Here is a 17,879-nt window from a genome sequence, read left to right as displayed (position 1 = left end):
GAATCGAATCAAATGGTGGTAATCGATTCTGAATCTTAAGAATCGGAATCGAATCGATTCTTGACATTTGAATCGATACCCAGCCCTAATTCCCATACATGCGGTACGGACAAATCCTGGTACTTCATCTGATTTGGATTAGTTCCATTCTTCAAAAAACTTGTTGATGGCATCAACAAGGCTGGGTCGTGCAATAAAGACACTTGCCATAAGATTCTTTTGCTCGAGAGTTCATATTAGGCCTATAGCACAGGTTTATGTTCAAATAAAATAATAGCAGGTCACCAGTTCATGTAGTGGAGCCCAGGTTGTGAAGTGATATCAGCAACAGTTAAGAGACTGATGCCAGTTTGTGATGCATCAACAGTTCAAGTATTGAATGCCATCCAGTGTGCTGGAACTTTCTTTTCATTGCTTATTTTATGTAGTTTGTTTTATTTTTATTCATCAAGAAAAATAAATGTGTGCAATATGGTATCAACATTAGTGAGTCTATATCTTTTATTGTGTTTATAAATGCCAATATCTGCATAAACGAAGGTGAATAACACTTGCAACTCAGTGTCACAATGGTTTTTAAAACATTCTGCAGGGAGTAAAGAAAGGTATTAAATTTAAAGTTAGCTGTACATACCCTGGTTATGTTTTGTCAGTTTCTTGTATTTTGTTAGGAGTCTTACAGTAGCATCCTGGACTGCTTGTAGACTGTTGAGGTTTTTTGTTCAAACAAGTAAAAAGGCAATTACAATGGTATAAAAGAGATTAAATAAAAGCATGACCAATAATCTCCAGCTGATTTAGAAAAGTAATTTAAGGAGTTTGGCAATATTTCTAAGCTGAAAGATGCAATTCCTAGTTAATTCTCTCAAATAACATTCCAAAGATAGAGCAGAGTCAAAAATAACACCAAGGTTTCTGAGGCTTGGCTGCTTTCAGGCTCGATTAATTAGGGTTTCCGTCTTCTCTGCATTTAGTTTCAAGTAGTTGTCACACAGCCGCTGTTTGATGCTGGTCAAACAATTCATCAAAGGTGACAACTTTTCAAATTCTGGAAGTTTAAAATAGTAGTACAGCTGTATGTCATGAGCATAGAAATTATAAGAAATATCAGGATACTGCCTAATTATCAGACCTAGAGGAAGAATGTATAAAATGATTAGGATAGGACCCAGAACTGAACCTCGAGGTCCCACACATGACAGGCTTGTGGATACTGACATGATCTGGTTTGCAAAGACACTAGTGCCTTTTACATTGGCGAATACCCCACATTTAGCCTGATCCCTGCAGCCTTATGGCGCTTTTCCACTAGCACCTACTCAGCTCTACTCAACTCAGCTCGGCTCGACTCAACTCGACCTGGTTTCTTTTCCATAACAATTCAGCACCTGGAGCAGAAGTAGGAGGTTGGAGCGAAGCTGCTGTGACGTATTTGATTGTGTGATCTAAACGAAGAAGACTAAAGATGTAGAACCTGGAGGAGATGATAGATGTGCTGCTGGGTCTGTGGCTTGTGTTCGATATCAAGTTAGAAAATGAGAGTGAGAGAAGCTTCACGTGGCAATGCTTTTTTTTTTTTTGTTTGTCTCGGCGCTGCTGAAAAGTCAGCTGGAGCCGTGAGTAGCTATGAAGTGACAGAGCTCCTGGTGGATCTGGTCGTTCCTTATCGCCCTTCTAGATCCCTTTTTAATTCTCTCTTCAGACACCAGGTTTATGAACATCTGCACCTCAGAGTTGGATCATGAAACAGACTTTTGCGCTGCCATTGCTGGTCGGATAAAATTAACAAAAAGCTGTCAGTCTCTTTCTCTGATTTCCTCCTCCTGACTCAGACGTCTGACTCCAACCCCCCGACCAATCGGTGGCCTGTAGTGTGATGATGTCAGATACAGCCGACTCAGCCGCTTAGAACCTCGGCAGAGTAGTTACAGAAAAAGTATCTACTCGGCACGTTATGGCACTTTTCCATTAGTACCTACTCAGCGCACCTCTAGTCGCCACACCCCCGTTTTGTGCTTCTCCACTACGGGTCGAGGCGGGTAGAGGCTGGCCGAGTAGATACAAACAAAATTTTTAAAAAAGCGTAGCCGCTTGAAGCTTCTCTCACTCTAATTTTTTAACTTGATATGGAACACAAGCCACCGACCCAGCAGCACATCTATCATCTCCTCCAGGTTCTACATCTTTAGTGTTGTTGTCTTCTTCGTTTAGATACACAATCAAATACATCACAGCAGCTTCGCTCCAACCTCCTACTTCTCATCTGGGTGTTGAAAAACAAACGAGGACTAGGCGAGTGGAGGCGGGACGAGGCGTGGCGAGTCGGGGCGCGCTGAGTAGGTACTACTGGAAAAGCGCCATTAGACCCCTAGTGGGAAAGCAGCAAACCGAGGTGAGTTGAGTCGGGACGAGTATGTGCTAGTGGAAAAGCGTCAATAGCTGCCCCTGAACAGCAGGCCCCACTGACATGTCTGTCCGCGTTTGTGTGGTCATTTAAGTTGTCTTTGTTACGCATATCAATTATTTATTGTTGGTGTCTGTGGTCGTCTGAGATGAGAAATGTTCTGTCAGTGAAGACAAATCTCCATACGGGACACATCAATCAATCAATGAATGCGCGGCCCTAGGGTGTCGTGTGTACCGACATAAGGGGGGGGCGTGTCGAGCTGCGCTGCGAATAACTCGGAGGAGAGTGTTGACCGGGGGTCAGGTCTAATGTAAACTGAACTAACCTGGGGTGGTGGGTCGGGGGACGGGATTATTGATCACATATTCTGACCCACCAGGAAAGTTTTTATTTATTTATTATTTTATAAAATAAGGAAATGGCTGATGAGGGTAACAGCAGCAGCAGGACGTCACAGGTAGGATCTACAGGACTGTCTCAGAAAATTAGAATATTGTGATTTTCTGTAATGCAATTACAAAAACAAAAATGTCAAACATTCTGGATTCATTGCAAATCAACTGAAATATTGTAAGCCTTTTATTATTTTAATATTGCTAATCATGGCTTACAGCTTAAGAAAACTCAAATATCCTATCTCAAAAAATTAGAATATTCTGGGAATCTTAAGCTGTAAAGCATAATCAGCAATATTAAAATAATAAAAATAATTGATTTGTAATGAATCCAGAATGTATGACATTTTTGTTTTTTGAATTGCATTACAGAAAATAAAGAACTTTATCACAATATTCTAATTTTCTGAGACAGTCCTGTATGTTTACAAGATGAGTAACTGTGGAGACGAGGAAACCCGTGAGCTGCTCAGCCTCGGAGCCGAAGACAAAGAATGGTCCATTGTTTCCATTGCAAATAACACACCTTGCGTTTACATTGCTAACGCGCGTTAAACATGCGTTCATCATCCAGCGATACTACTACTACTACTACTACTACTACTACTACTACTACTGCTACTACTACTACTACTACTGTCATTTAGAAGACACTTTTATCCAAAGCGACTTACATCTGAGAGAACAACACAAGCAAGAAACCACATAGGAGGTCCAGCTGGATCAGTGCTGGTCAGACTGCTGAGAGTCCAGTTGGACACAGGTGTTGTCTTGCCAGTACTAGATTTATTTATTTATTTATTTTATTTTTTTTGTTCCCTTCCCGCCCAACACAACAGTCCCTTTATACAAGAAAGCTACGTCTAAAAAGACACCATCATGCGATCATCCTGTCATAAGTGCATGCAGCTTACTCAGTGCTGAGTCCTGCAGAGAGCTGGATCTTCTAACTAATTCTGATGAGCAGAGAAGTTTACTAGATGCAGAAGTTCTCTTCTGCATCAGAAGAGCTGAGTCTTTAGCTTGCGCTTAAAAGTAGATAAAGACCCTGCAGATCGGACAGTTTGGTAGGTCGGTCCACCATCGGGGAACAATGGAGGAGAAAAGTCTGATACTGATTTCACACCACGTTGTGGTGGAAGAACCAGACGTTAGTGGGATCCAATCTAAAAACGCCTACTGAGACCTTTTGCCAGGTAGCTAACTGTGCAGTAGCAGACTGGGCTCACTTTTTTTCTGGTTCTGAGGTTCCAGATTCAGGGGTGGGTTAGATGGACTCGGATAACACTTGTTCAGTGAATGTTAATAGTTGTTTTCCCCTCTCACTCATGTATACACACATGGAGTGTGTAAGTGAGGAGACGGGCTCTCCCTTGGTGATTCATAATTATATGTGGCTCACGTCATGTTGACAACTATCTGCTGCATACTGTGGTGACTCAAGCGAGCCCCAGGTTCTTTGTCTGTTTTTATTCTCCAGTGAGCTAGGTTTGACGACAAGCATTGAGAGGGCAAACTAATTCTTGTCTCTTATTTTTTTTTTTTTCTTTCTTCAAATCTGAGCGGCTCCTCTCTGACACCTCAAATTATTTCGACTAAAGCCGATAACAATCAGTGGCCAATTGATGGAAGCAGCGCCAGGGTACTGTGACTTATCTGGCCACAAGCAGGGTGTTACATTTAAAGTCAAAGCACATTTTTGTTACCTGTGAATACTCATGACAGGATTGATTATAATCTTTGAAATGCTTTGGCTGTGTTAATGAAAACCTGGAACTCAATTGTCACAAAACCTCAAAGGGAGACATTTCAGTGTGTTTTCTGAATGTAGCAATTTCCTCCTAGCTTACACAAAGCCATTGCTGGGCTTTGAATAATTCAGTTTGCTCCATTGCAGATTTCTTTCATGCATATAAAAGATTTTCCCCAAGTTTCCATATTGTTAATGGTTTTAGGTTGAGGATCTGTCCACCCTCAGGGAATAAAGCTTTTAGTCACTCTTTCAATCTTCTCTGTGGCACCTACTTTGTTGCTCTCTTTTGGTTTATTACAAAAGCTGTTTTCTCTCCAGGCAGTGAAGAGCTAAAGAGGATGGCTCACTCTAAAGCTCGAGCCACAGACGGGAAGGTGACCTACCCCCCGGGGGTCAAGGAGATCTCTGACAAAATCTCCAAAGAGGAAATGGTCCGCAGGCTCAAGGTCCGTGTCTTACTTCTGTAGCCGAGGCTGGCTGTTTATCCTACAATTAATACATTTAGTATTCTCAAACAAAATAGCAATATCTGTATTTTCTAAGTATTGCATTTACAGTTAAACAATGGATTTCCTCGTAAATCTTTTTCAAAATGTTGTTTTGATTTTGCTATTAGACACGTAGACAGTCAAATGCATCAGTAAATTACATTGCAGTACAGGACTGTCTCAGAAAATTAGAATATTGTGATAAAGTTCTTTATTTTCTGTAATGCAATTTATAAAAAAAAAAAAAAAAAAAAAATGTCATACATTCTGGATTAATTACAAATCAACTGAAATATTGCAAGCCTTTTATTATTTTAATATTGCTGATTATGGCTTACAGTTTAAGATTGAGATAGAATATTTGAGTTTTGTTAAGCTAAAAACCATGATCAGCAATATTAAAATAATAAAAGGCTTGCAATATTTCAGCTGATTTGTAATTAATCCAGAATGTATGACATTTTTGTTTTGTTAATTGCATTACAGAAAATCACAATATTCTAATTTTCTGAGACAGTCCTGTATGGTTTTCTGTTCCCAACTGAAACAAGAATTACAGGCAGCTGCTTTACTCGTTTAATATAACCCACGTGTTTTTCAGATGGTTGTAAAGACCTTCATGGACATGGACCAGGACTCTGAGGAAGAAAAGGAGCTCTATCTGAACCTTGCTCTTCACTTGGCCTCAGACTTCTTTCTCAAACACCCAGACAAAGACGTGCGCCTGCTAGTGGCCTGCTGTCTAGCAGACATATTCAGGATTTACGCCCCCGAGGCGCCCTACACTTCTCCAGACAAACTTAAGGTGTGATGATAAAGGGCTACCTCAGCTGCCTTAAAAAGTACTGCAAAATAAGATATTTTGATTTATTTGAAATAGAGTTTTGATTGTGTTATTTTATGTTTAATTATATTTCTATTAGCTTTCCTCACTGTAATATTCCATGAAATCTATCTTACAAATGTGTTGTTTGGCCTCATATCTGTGTAGTATTTGGTTTGATATCGGACTATTTATTTAACATAATCCTTGTGTATGTTGTCTGTCATTCCGCAGGACATTTTTATGTTCATAACAAGACAGCTCAAAGGACTGGAAGATACCAAAAGTGCCCAGTTCAACAGATACTTCTACCTGCTGGAGGTGTGTGAGTGTGTTTGGGGCAGTAGTGTGGCTGGGGGTTGCTCATTTTTATTCTTTGAATTTGAATAAAAAAACAATGGTTGCAGCAAACTGCTGATGGTGGAAACTATGAAAAACGTTATGAGTTGGAGGAAACTAATGTAGACTTGAAGCCTCAATGGCATACAAGTTGATAACTTACTCTTCAGTGAAGTATGGATCTTGTGTCTACTTATTAAAAGATTGATGTTTGAGTCTTAATGGGCTGAAAATAAGGATCAATCGAATATGACTGAGTCAACATTGTTTGATTTATTGTGGAAAAACAAATCCAATCATTATATACAAAATACTTTTTTCAGGAGATCTTAAAGCATTAGGTCCTAAATCTCCATTGTTTTGGATAAATACTTTAATGAAGCACTTTGGAAATGTATGTATATATATTTTATTTGAGTACAGAACTTTTATGAATGGCTTTTACAGGGAGTCACACTTGCTCTTGTTTCCTACCTTAGACTGCATTCACACTGCAGGTCTTTTTTTTTTTTTTTTTTTTTTTTGCCAAGATCCATTTTGGATCTTCTTTTCTTTTTTGTGGTTCTCGTTGCTATTTTAAGTGTCTTTTATATCAGACATTGTGAACAGGCATCTGTTTTGAAGTAGCCTTCATGTGCAGTAAGACATCAGCTGTCCAGATGTAAACAAGGATGCAGCAGCAGGGAGCCTGTAGGATTCTTTCTGTTTCTGTGCAGTGGAAGATGACGTATTAGAAAAATTCATGAAATCCAAGAAAAATGAGAGCAACATTTTTAACACTGGCCATGCGAGGTGTGTTAATGTGTTCTTTTACACATTCTTTTACCTCTCTGACCCTCAAAATGTTTGACTATTAATGTGTGTGTGAGATAAAAATTTGAGACAATTTATGTTGTGCTTTTATAATATGACAAGATCTGTCTTGGAAATAGTCAATAAACATTTTGAGGGTCAGAGAGGTAAAACAACTTGTAAAAGAACACATTCTGTAACATTTCCGTGAAAGTAGGCCACCAATTTTTCGCCATTTTCTCCATTCTACATCTGGCCCTAGGAAGAGAGAAAAATACCACAACCTCGTGTCCTCGGATACACGAAACCGGCATTCCGGCACCAAAGTGTGACTCTACTAGCGTACGTGAAACAAAAAAGGAGGAGTCAATCACGTTCATTGGGCCTATATTAAAAAAAAAAAAAGAAACCATAGCTGAGGAGAAGATGCTGTCAGCCTTCTTTATGTTGTTACGGCCCTTTTAACAGGAGTGTAAGCATGCATGCCTAATAGGGCTGGGTATTCTTAAGAACCTCACGATTTGATTCAATTTCGATTCTTTAGGATTCGATTTCGATTCGATATTGATTTAAATGCTTCGATATCGATTCAGTAAGACGTAGAAATATATATAATACCGGTATATATAAAATATACCTGTTGGCAATTTTTCATTATTTTTATTTTCATGCCTATAACACGTGGCATGTTACTTCACATAGAAATGAACTGAGCAATTAAACTTAGCAGCACCATAATGGCTCACTTGTGCATGTGTACTCTAGTACAAAAGTTAAAATAAAAAGAAAACACATGACGGTTCTGTGTCAACATGATCCGCAGGTTTGTCGTGTTGCTGTTGTATATTAGTTCTGCCTGGCACAACTTAAGCTGCTTTCACATATTGCGCGGTCTGCGCCGCGCCCACCGCCGGGTAGGGAGCAGAGTCGGCCGAGATGTCGTCACAGCGCGGCACGCTGAAATTAAAAAAATGTTTAATTCGGGCAGGAGGCGTGGCGCAACGCCGCGGCAGGCGCAACGCCGCGGCAGGCACCCTGTTGCGGTCCGCTCTTGCGCCGAGGCAGCACATACACATGAATGGGATCGCCGGCCGGGGTCTGCGCTTTGCGTTCTATGTGAAAGGGGCTTTACACACCACCCTAATTTTGTCCGTTTCTCGTGTTCCTTCTTTAAATGGGAATTCAAAATCTGTAAAAACGTCTGGTCTGACAGATTTTTTCCGCTTGCCATTGTCGCCATTTTATTGTTTGGTCGCGTGCAGCCACCGTCCACAAAACGAGAATCATAAGAAAATGTTGCGCACAGTGCCCCCACTGGCCAGGAGGTGAATCGATTCAGAGGCTTTGCTTAATCGATATTGAATCAGGGTGGGGATAATTGCGATGCATCAATTTTTCGATATTTTTACCCACCCCTAACGCCTAAATATTACGTGGAAAACCTTGTCTTTTCATTGAGAGCAACACTGAGCTACCACCCTGCAATGCCTTAACTGTGTCTGTCATGGTGAGCTAAAGATGCCTGTGCCAAGTACTGAGAAGTAAACCATCATGGTCCAGAAAAGCCCCAGCTTTCTGCAGGGCTGCACCCTCACAGGACCGGGTTACGGCACTCCTGTTTATGTTTAGTAATCATCAGTAAAAACCTGTGGGCAGACGACACCGGCATGCTGCAACAGCAGCAGGAGCTCCAAACCTTGTCCACAAGGTCCATGCATTTTTGTTTGCGTTCTGCAGTCGTGCAAATGTTGGCTGTGCATTATTAAACATTTGTGTGGTTCAGCAAAATTGGGTGCCATAACCTTAATCTCAGGCTGAAATGTTAGCTAGTTTTTCCTCCACTGTCGAGGTTTCCAACACCGCATCAGTCAAACTGGGAGGGACAGTGTGTTGTGCCTTCCTGCTGGCGGAACTATGATTTATTTAACAGTTTATAAATGGCAACAGGGATGCTTACAAGGGTACTGGGAACGGCTTTCTCTACGCAGAGTTTATGCTGGAAGATGGCCTGCTGATCTAATTGTCCAGTGCTGCTGCTTGCATTATTCCATTGAATATCCAATTTTCACAGCATTTGGTTTGGTCTCTAATTTATTCAGTTGTATTCAGAGATGACGTGTATCCGCGTAATTGTATTGCTAAGAATAACATGCATAGAAAATAAAAGAATTAAGCATTAGTAACACAAAACATGTCATTTTGTTCATTAACTGTGCAGCCATATGTTTAGCCAAAGCTGATTGATCTTTCTCAAATGTTGCAGACTTTTATTTATTCAAAATATACGGTAATTGTGTAAACAGCAACCCATTGAACGTTGAAGGGATACAATGTTTCTAAATAGTTTATTTGAAATGGCTATAATCTGTATTTTTATTCATACTATTGTATCAAATGGCCACATTTGGTAAGTATGTTGTGCATGTTGATGAACCTGCAGAGAACAATTACCTAGATCTGCAGCTTTTTGGAACAGAGATTCATTGTGAATTTTGAGCTCAGTTTCTGTGTCCTTCAGCTTTACTGCTTTGATTTATTCGTATTGCTTGTATAGCATTATTTCTTGTTGCAGAAGGCAGCAGCCACCAGAAAAAAATCTCTAAAATCCCTGCTGTAGCGTCTGTACAGTATCTGCTCCTGTTTACAACTAACTGGTGAACATATTGGATCATTTAACAGCTAAAGAGCCAGATATTTCTCCCTGTGGTTTGCCGTGACCAAAGTGAGAGTTTAAAGATGAAGACACAGAAACGGCTCCAAAAGAATAGTGATGTTGGTGTGGAACTTGTTTAAATAAGCAACAACCTGCCAAAAATGTGAACCCATCAGCCTTAAAGTCTGATGATGCATCTGCGTTTCCACTTCTCAAAGTGGGAAAGGTTTGTGTTTCTAGGGATTTAAAGGATTTATGATTTAAGACCAGTGTTTAACATCCACACAGTCATTTCTGAATTCATTTCTCACCACTAACAATCTGCCTCTCCTCTGTTTGAGCAGAACATAGCTTGGGTGAAGTCCTACAATATTTGCTTTGAGCTTGAAGACAGCAATGAGATATTCACCCAGCTTTACAGAACACTCTTCCAGGTCATCAAGTAAGTCCTCGTTTATTGTTATACTGTTATGTTTACCTGGATTTAAGTCACACTGCAGCCTCCAGTGAAGAGCTAAACTACAGTCTTTGCTGGCCCACGGTGAAACGGCCCCGTAGCGGAACAGTTGTTTCTCTTTGAGCCCCCCCTTTCTTTTTCTCCTAACCCCATCTCTCCATTTCAGTCTGCTGAACACAACCTTGAGGGCTGGATTCTGCAGCACAGAATCTGGCTCTATGCCACCGGAGGAAAATTGTTGTTTGTGTCAAGGTTATGCTTATGCAATTTCTGTAGTTGTTTTTTGTTGTTTTTGTTTAGTTTTTTGAAAAAATCTGAAGGAAAACCACTGCTTTCTATTTAAAATACGATTAGAAGGTGGGTGTAGACGCACTCCTCATTCTTCTGTGTGTAAGTGACGCTTGGGGTTAATGAGACTTGAAATGCAGCCTTTGCCTCCCATTGAAATGCAGATCATTTTGAATGTTTTTTTTTTTTTTTATATTTTTAATATTTTGAATGTATTTTACAACCGCTCTGTGATTTCTTCACATCCACTTACAGGACTGTCTCAGAAAATTATAATATTCTTATCACAATCACAAAGTTCTTTATTTTCTGTAATGCAATTAAAAAAACAAACATTCAGGATTCATAACAAATCAACTGAAATATTGCAAGCCTTTTATTATTTTAATATTGCTGATCGTGGTTTACAGTTTAAGATTCCCAGAATATTGTAATTTTTTGAGATGGGATATATGAGTTTTCTTAAACTGTAAGCCATGATCAGCAATATTAAAATAATAAAAGGCTTGCAATATTTCAGTTGATTTGTAATGAATCCAGAATGTATGACATTATTGCATTACAGAAAAAAAGGACTTTATCACAATATTCTAATTTTCTGAGACAGTCCTGTACATGGGCTGTTTTTATTGATGCCATTTTCTTCTTACGAATAGATGTTCTTCACGTAAAACAATAAATTCTATAAAATGCCTTTTTAGCATGAAGTAACTCTGAGCCCCGGTGCATTAAAAATATGAACAATAATAATCTTGTTTTCAAATGTGTAAAGGCCGATTTGAATCCCATAAGTTTCAGGTGACTCAGAGAGAGCCGGAGATGAATGTTATGCAAGGGCCTTCATTTTTGGCCCTTTGTTCCTTGTTTCCATAGCAACGGCCACAACCAGAAGGTGCACATGCACATGGTGGACCTGATGAGCTCCATCATCTGTGAGGGCGACACCGTCTCACAGGAGCTTCTGGACACTGTTCTGGTCAACCTGGTGCCTGCACACAAGGTAGAGATACAGACGATACACTCACACGCAGCAGGGACGAGTTAAAGCAGGCACATTTCCACTACACTTTTTCTTTTTTTTTGGAAAACAAAGGCAACCAGTCTGAAATTGAATCAACATTCCAGTGTTTCCATTGAACCGTATTGTGTGAGAGAACGTCACTCTCGTAAAACGTCTTCCTGCTAGACCTCTTTTTACGAGCATAACTCTCCTCATATCTCGTCCTGCTGGAATTCTCTTCAAAACAAAGAAGATCTTCGGATCAGAGAAGATGGACAGAACCATCTTTAGTTTTGGAGAAATTATTGCGACTGCCGATGTTGGTAAATAGTCGAAGGCAGCAGATGATCAATAAAAACATAAAAATCTCTCGTCTCCTCTCCACACATGGTGCGCCTTTTTGCTTTCTTTCTGGTCATATGACCGACTAAAGCACGGCCAGTGATGCTGGAGATGTGCAAATGCAACAAGGGTTTCCACCACATTTTTTCAGTAAACTGGACTACAGTAAGTGAAATCTGCGAAGTAGGAACTACCACGACCCGATTAATTAGATTTGAATGGGAGAAAATGAAAAATGATTATGATTATAAACTCACTGCTCTTCTGATGCTGCTGCGTCCCGACTCGCTCTGTAGCGTCTTTTTCTTCTAAAGCTGCGGTGCAGGTCTGTTTTTTCCAGAGAAGAAAATAGTTATGCGTCGTTGTTGTCGCTCTTTTTTCTTTTGGGCAAAAAAGATTCTTCTAAACCGACACCATGGATTATATTGAGAACTGTAATGAACGATTCATCAAAGGTCCCGTTCTTGAGCTGCTGCTGAAGCTCATTGGCCGTTCTCAGCTTGTTGCTAAGCAACCAACGTTATTGACACAGGAAGTGAAGAAGCGGGGAGACTGTTTAGCCAATCAGAATGCAGAACAAATCCGTGAAGCAGCGAGACGTGAAAGGTGAACTGCGTTGTAGCGAGGGATTACTCTATTGACGCGTCAGGAAAACCCCGGCATGAAAAGCGTATGTCAGAAGTTTAGTTTCTTAAAAGGCAATTACAAAGTATGAGCAGAAATCAATGAAAAGTACAGCTAGAAAATCACTCTACACAGTGAATTGCAAAGGAGAGTGGGGTCAGATTCAGTTACTTTTGATAATTTGTTAATTAATTAGTTTTTACCTGCCATTGTTTATGTAATAATTGCTTGGGGGGTTTATGTTCTGCTCTCTGGAAAGATCCTAGAGACAACTTCTGTTGTAATAGACGCTATACAAATAAAATTGAATTGAATTAATGCAGTTAGGAGAGAAGATGGAGATAGAAAAGGTGTGTCTTCAAGTTTTTCTGAAGATGGAGGCAGGTGGTCCTCCAGTCTGGAACTGTCTGGACTAAGAGCATCTTTACAAACACACTAAATGGCACTGGCAGGAATGGTAATACAAGTATTGGCTTCTCGTTAGAAAAGACAACCTGAAGTTACTTGATATTGTCTGTAGACTCGAGGCCGGATTCATTTTCTATACTCTGTAATTCAGTGAGACCCCTGCAGATAAGAAGAGGAAAAGCAATTTGAAGCTTTGTGCACTGATAAGGCTGCACACCAGTGTCTGTTACACGTTCCTGAAGGTTTCTCCACAGTAAACACATATATTGACTTCACCTTTTATTTGTTTGTGCATCAATATGATCTGCTTTGTCTTCTGTTTTCAGAATTTGAACAAACAAGCGTATGACCTGGCCAAAGCTCTGCTGAAGAGGACCGCTCAAGCTATTGAACCGTATATCACCAACGTAAGAGTCCACCTTTTTTTTTTTTAATTTCTTTTTGAGTACTCTAGGTGGAAAATAAAAAATAAAAACCACTGGATTTTAGACACAGTTTCTGATTATAAAAGTAATGGTTTAAAATATGTCTTGATTCAGTCACTGTATTCCCATCTGTGGAGCTGTGATACGCAAGTTTAATTGTGAAAGGCTCAAGTAGTAGTTTTTGAGGCAGTTCTTCAAACATGAGGACCCAGCTCCTTAGCAAATGTGTCCTTAATTCCTACCAGAAGAAATGCTTCTGCGTGCTGAACTCTCCAGTAAAGGCATATTTAAAACAAACAAAACAATGTGCCACAAAAGTTACAGTTGTGTTTGCAGGATCATTGAGTTATTTATTTGTAGTGTTTGATGTCTGAGAGTCAGAGTCAGAGTCATTTTTATTGTCCCTCGAGGGGAAATTCATTTAGCAGTATGGGAAACGGTCATCATACAAAGACAGACATACCAATAAGAACAATTAAAACATTAAAACATCACATAGTAACCATAATAAATTAGGTAAAAGCAGTAGTGCTTCCAGCAGTGCAGGCAGAATGATAAAAATGTATTAAAAATATAAAAATTTCTGTGAATTGATCATTTCATCTGTTCGCACAAAGAACAATAATCTATTTCTGCGTTTCCATGCAGTCAATAACCCTTTTAAAACCCGAATATTGGCCATAACCCGAATTTGCACGGCCATGTAAACACCAATAACCCCTTTGAATAACCAGAATTTTTAAAAACCCGAATATGAGCCCTGGGTTACTCCTTTTAAAACTGAATATTGGGTCATGTAAACGCCAAATGGAATATCCCCATCAAACGGAACAGGAATTTGTTTTCTGCACATTTTCTGTTCACAAGGAATCCTGGTCTTTTGAGTCCAGGAAGTTCTTATAAACACGGAGAAACACAAGACCAGGAGGAGACTAATCACTTCATAAATGTAATGAAGTACCGTAATTTCGCGACCATTCGGCGCACCGTGTGGAAAGGCGCACCCTCATTTTTGTGTGTCATTTTTAGATTTAAAACATACATATGGCGCACCGACCCAAAAGGCGCAGTCTACAGAGCAGAGCTGCACACACGCGTGCCGCAAAACACGCCGGCCGGAAAACACACACACCCGCTGCAGAACGCACACACATGCAGAACGCACACACAAGCACACAAGCGCTTATTTAAAAAATAGAGCGGGAGCAAAACCTCTGTTTCTGCATTAAAGAGCTCCGCTAATTCAGCTGCGCCAGTCCGAATTTCCTCGGTGTCAGACACTTTCTGCACAACAGTAAATAAACTTTTCATACCCCGTTGTGCCGATCCTCCACCGCGCAGAGCCCGTCTCTCCCCAGCGGGGTGGAGCAGCGCGCGTCACAGCGGCTTTAACCGGGAATGTGACCTGTTCGGACCGGCTGGGACCGAAGCCACCCACCTGTATGTGAGCAAGGGCTCCCGGGGAAAGACCAGCGGCCTTTCGGCCGGATCTGCCCCGGGGATGGTGCGCCCTGGCCCGGCAAACCCGCGGCGGGAGCCTGGCGGCTCCTGAGCGCATCCTCTGCATCTTGGTTGGGCCTACCGGAGATCAAACCGACAGATTTGCCTGAAAATCTCGCAGGGTGAAGTTGGTCCGACCTGGGACAGACCCCTGAAATCCCTGCTCCTAAAGCAGGTGGGAACCAGGAGAATTTGATCTGATCCAGCTTCGGGAACCTGGAAGTCGGGTTGCAGCAGCGCACGTCACAGCGGCTTTAACCGGGAATGTGACCTGTTCGGACCGGCTGGGACAGAAGCCACCCACCTGTATGGGAGCAAGGGCTCCCGGGGAAAGACCAGCGGCATTTCGGCCGGATCTGCCCCGGGGATGGTGCGCCCTGGCCCGGCAAACCCGCGGCGGGAGCCTGGCGGCTCCTGAGCGCATCCTCTGCATCTTGGTTACCGGAGATCAAACCGACAGATTTGCCTGAAAATCTCGCAGGGTGAAGTTGGTCCGACCTGGGACAGACCCCTGAAATCCCTGCTCCTAAAGCGGGTGGGAACCAGGGGAATTTGATCTGATCCCGCTTTGGGAACCTGGAGGTCGGGTTGCAGCGGTGCGCGTCACACGCGCTGCAGAACACAGAACACACACGCACGTGTGCTTATTTAAAAAATAAAGCGGGAGCAAAACTTATTTTGATTGTACTTTATTTCACTTTACCGTACACATCAAGCAAATCCTTCAAACTCTTCATCTTCTGTATCTGCATTAAACAGTGCTGCTAATTCAGCTGCGCCAGTCCCATATTCCTCGCTTTCAGAGTCACTTTCTGTGTCCTGCGGCCCCTCTGAAATGCCGGCTTTTGCAAACGCCCGAACAACAGTCCCAGCAGATATATTAGCCCACGCATCAACAATCCACGTGGAAACTGTGGCATAACTGGCCCGCCGCTGCCGTCCGCTCTTGGTGAAGCTGTGCTCCCCCTCAGTCATCCATCTCTCCCACGCCGCCCGCAGCCTCACCTTGAACGGCCGGTTCACACCGACATCCAGCGGTTGGAGTTCCTTAGTCAGACCTCCCGGAATAACAGCCAGCAAAGCGTTCATGTTTTTCACTTCTTTTTTTACACTGTCTGTGAGATGGGCACGCATAGAGTCACAGATCAGCAGCGATGGTGATGTGTGGAAAAAACCACCTGGTCGCCGCACATAGACCTGCCTCAGCCACTCTATCATCATCTCTTCATCCATCCAGCCCTTTTCATTTGCCCTTATTATGATGCCGGCTGGAAAAGTCTCTTTAGGCAACGTTTTTCTTTTAAAAATGACCATCGGTGGCAGTTTTCGTCCATCAGCGCTGCAGGCAAGCACTACGGTAAATGAGGACTTCTCATTCCCCGTTGTGCGGATTCCAATCGTGCTGGTCCCCGTCCTCTCCACCGTGTGGTTCGTCGGGATGTCGAACGTCAGCGGCACCTCGTCCATGTTCGTTATTTGGCTGGGCTGGATGTGTTTCTCGGTGATGTGTCGGCTACAAAATGAGTGGAAGCTTTCCATCTTCTCCAAGTAATCCGCCGGGCGCTGCTGCGCTACTGTTGTCCTGGCCCGGATGGAGAGATGGCACCGCTTCATGAACCGAAAACACCAGGACGAACCTCCGTGAAAATGTTCAATTTCCATCTCCTCCGCCAGCGCTACTGCTTTCCGTCGGATGGTGACCGTGGAAACGCTCCTTCCACTTGCTCTTTGCTCGATCACCCACCGCTCCAAACTTTCCTCCAAGTCCGGCCATCTCGCCTTGTGTCCGCGGAAGCTCAGCTGCGTTTTCTTCACCTGCCGCAGTTCGTTTTCCAGCTTCCTCCACTTGCGAACCATTGATTCATTAACTTTATATTCTCTTGCGGCTGCTCGATTCCCATGTTCCGCCGCGTAGCTGATCGCCTTCAGTTTAAACTGTGCTTCATAAGCGTGTCTCTTTGCCATCTTCAGCGTTGTTAAGACAACAATGTTCTGCGTGAAGCACATACCTGTCCCTTTATACACCCCCCCTTCCCCCTCAATCACGTCCGCAAACCATGGGTGCTTCACACCCCCCACCTTCCCCCTTTAACGTCTGTGGCTGGTGTCATTCACGTCCGCAGACCACGGGTGCTTCACACACCCCCCCTTCCCCCTTGTCTGTGGATGGTCTCCTTCACGTCCGCAGCTCCCCCGGGGCTTCACCCAAAGCATAGATATGGCGCACCGTTTCATAAGGCGACCGGCACATTTTAAAGAAAAAAAAAAAAAAAAAAGGGCGCCTTATGGTCGCGAAATTACGGTATATGAACATTTCTGCATTTGTAGACGGTAGAAAGTACCGGGATAGAAGATTTACAAGAAGGTGAGAGAAAAGTTGCGCGAAGCAGCATTTGTTTTGGATTTGGATACAGGAAGAAGAAGTAGAAATGACTGTAATTGCGTCATGATGTTCTCCGTGCGTCGCTGGTTTGATCCAGATATCCCAAATGATTAATTACCGTGTAAACGGAATATTCCGAATGTTTCAGTAACCGGAATATTAGCAATAACCCGAATTTTGACTGCATGTAAACATAGTCTATGTTGCTAATGATGTGAGCATCCACACTGTGAGCAGTAACAGTCTGTGAATGGTGATGCCAACCATGCAATATCTGCTCCAGCTCTACTCGGGCTCCACTTTTTTGATGAGAGGAATTAGCTGTCTTTTATGAGAGTAGTTTGGTCCATATCATTTGGTGAAACTGGTACTCATCAAAGAGGAAATTGGTTGAGAGCAAACTTTCACATTCTGGTAGAAGTCTTAGCACCGCTGAACAGTTTTAGAAAGGTTTCAGGTATTTTTGTTTCTCTCAGTTGCATTCTAACTAAATAAGTGACGGCTTCTTCTGTGAAGACTTTTCTACACCAGCAAATAGCTCACAATGACAGCTAGTCGGAGAGCACAACATTATTAAAGTACATGCTTTTGGATTTGATGTGCTCTACCTCTAATGGAGCTTTTCCACCAGCAACTACTCGGCTCGACTCAACTCGGCCAAGTTTCTTTTCCATAACAATTCAGCTCCTGGAGCAGAAGTAGGAGGTTGGAGAAGCTGCTGTGACGTATTTGATTGTGTGATCTAAACAAAGAAGACAACAACACTAAAGATGTAGAACCTGGAGGAGATGATAGATGTGCT

General features: G+C 42.2%; 1 protein-coding gene across 3 annotated transcripts in view; it reads left to right on the top strand.

The window, feature by feature from the left end:
* LOC133459450 (sister chromatid cohesion protein PDS5 homolog B-like) overlaps positions 1-17,879 on the top strand; it is a 74,436-nt gene that overhangs the window by 23,340 nt on the left and 33,217 nt on the right. For all 3 annotated transcript variants that reach the window (XM_061739389.1, XM_061739387.1, XM_061739388.1), the window contains exons 2-7: positions 4,874-5,001; positions 5,645-5,848; positions 6,101-6,187; positions 9,995-10,092; positions 11,269-11,395; positions 13,096-13,176. In XM_061739389.1, the coding sequence (XP_061595373.1) occupies positions 4,894-5,001; positions 5,645-5,848; positions 6,101-6,187; positions 9,995-10,092; positions 11,269-11,395; positions 13,096-13,176 (705 nt within the window). In that variant the 5' untranslated portion in view covers positions 4,874-4,893. The remainder of the gene's footprint in view (positions 1-4,873; positions 5,002-5,644; positions 5,849-6,100; positions 6,188-9,994; positions 10,093-11,268; positions 11,396-13,095; positions 13,177-17,879) is intronic.

Source organism: Cololabis saira, chromosome 14, assembly GCF_033807715.1.
Source record: "Cololabis saira isolate AMF1-May2022 chromosome 14, fColSai1.1, whole genome shotgun sequence".
Classification (NCBI taxonomy): domain Eukaryota; kingdom Metazoa; phylum Chordata; class Actinopteri; order Beloniformes; family Belonidae; genus Cololabis; species Cololabis saira.
This window is presented reverse-complemented; position numbering and strand designations above follow the sequence as displayed.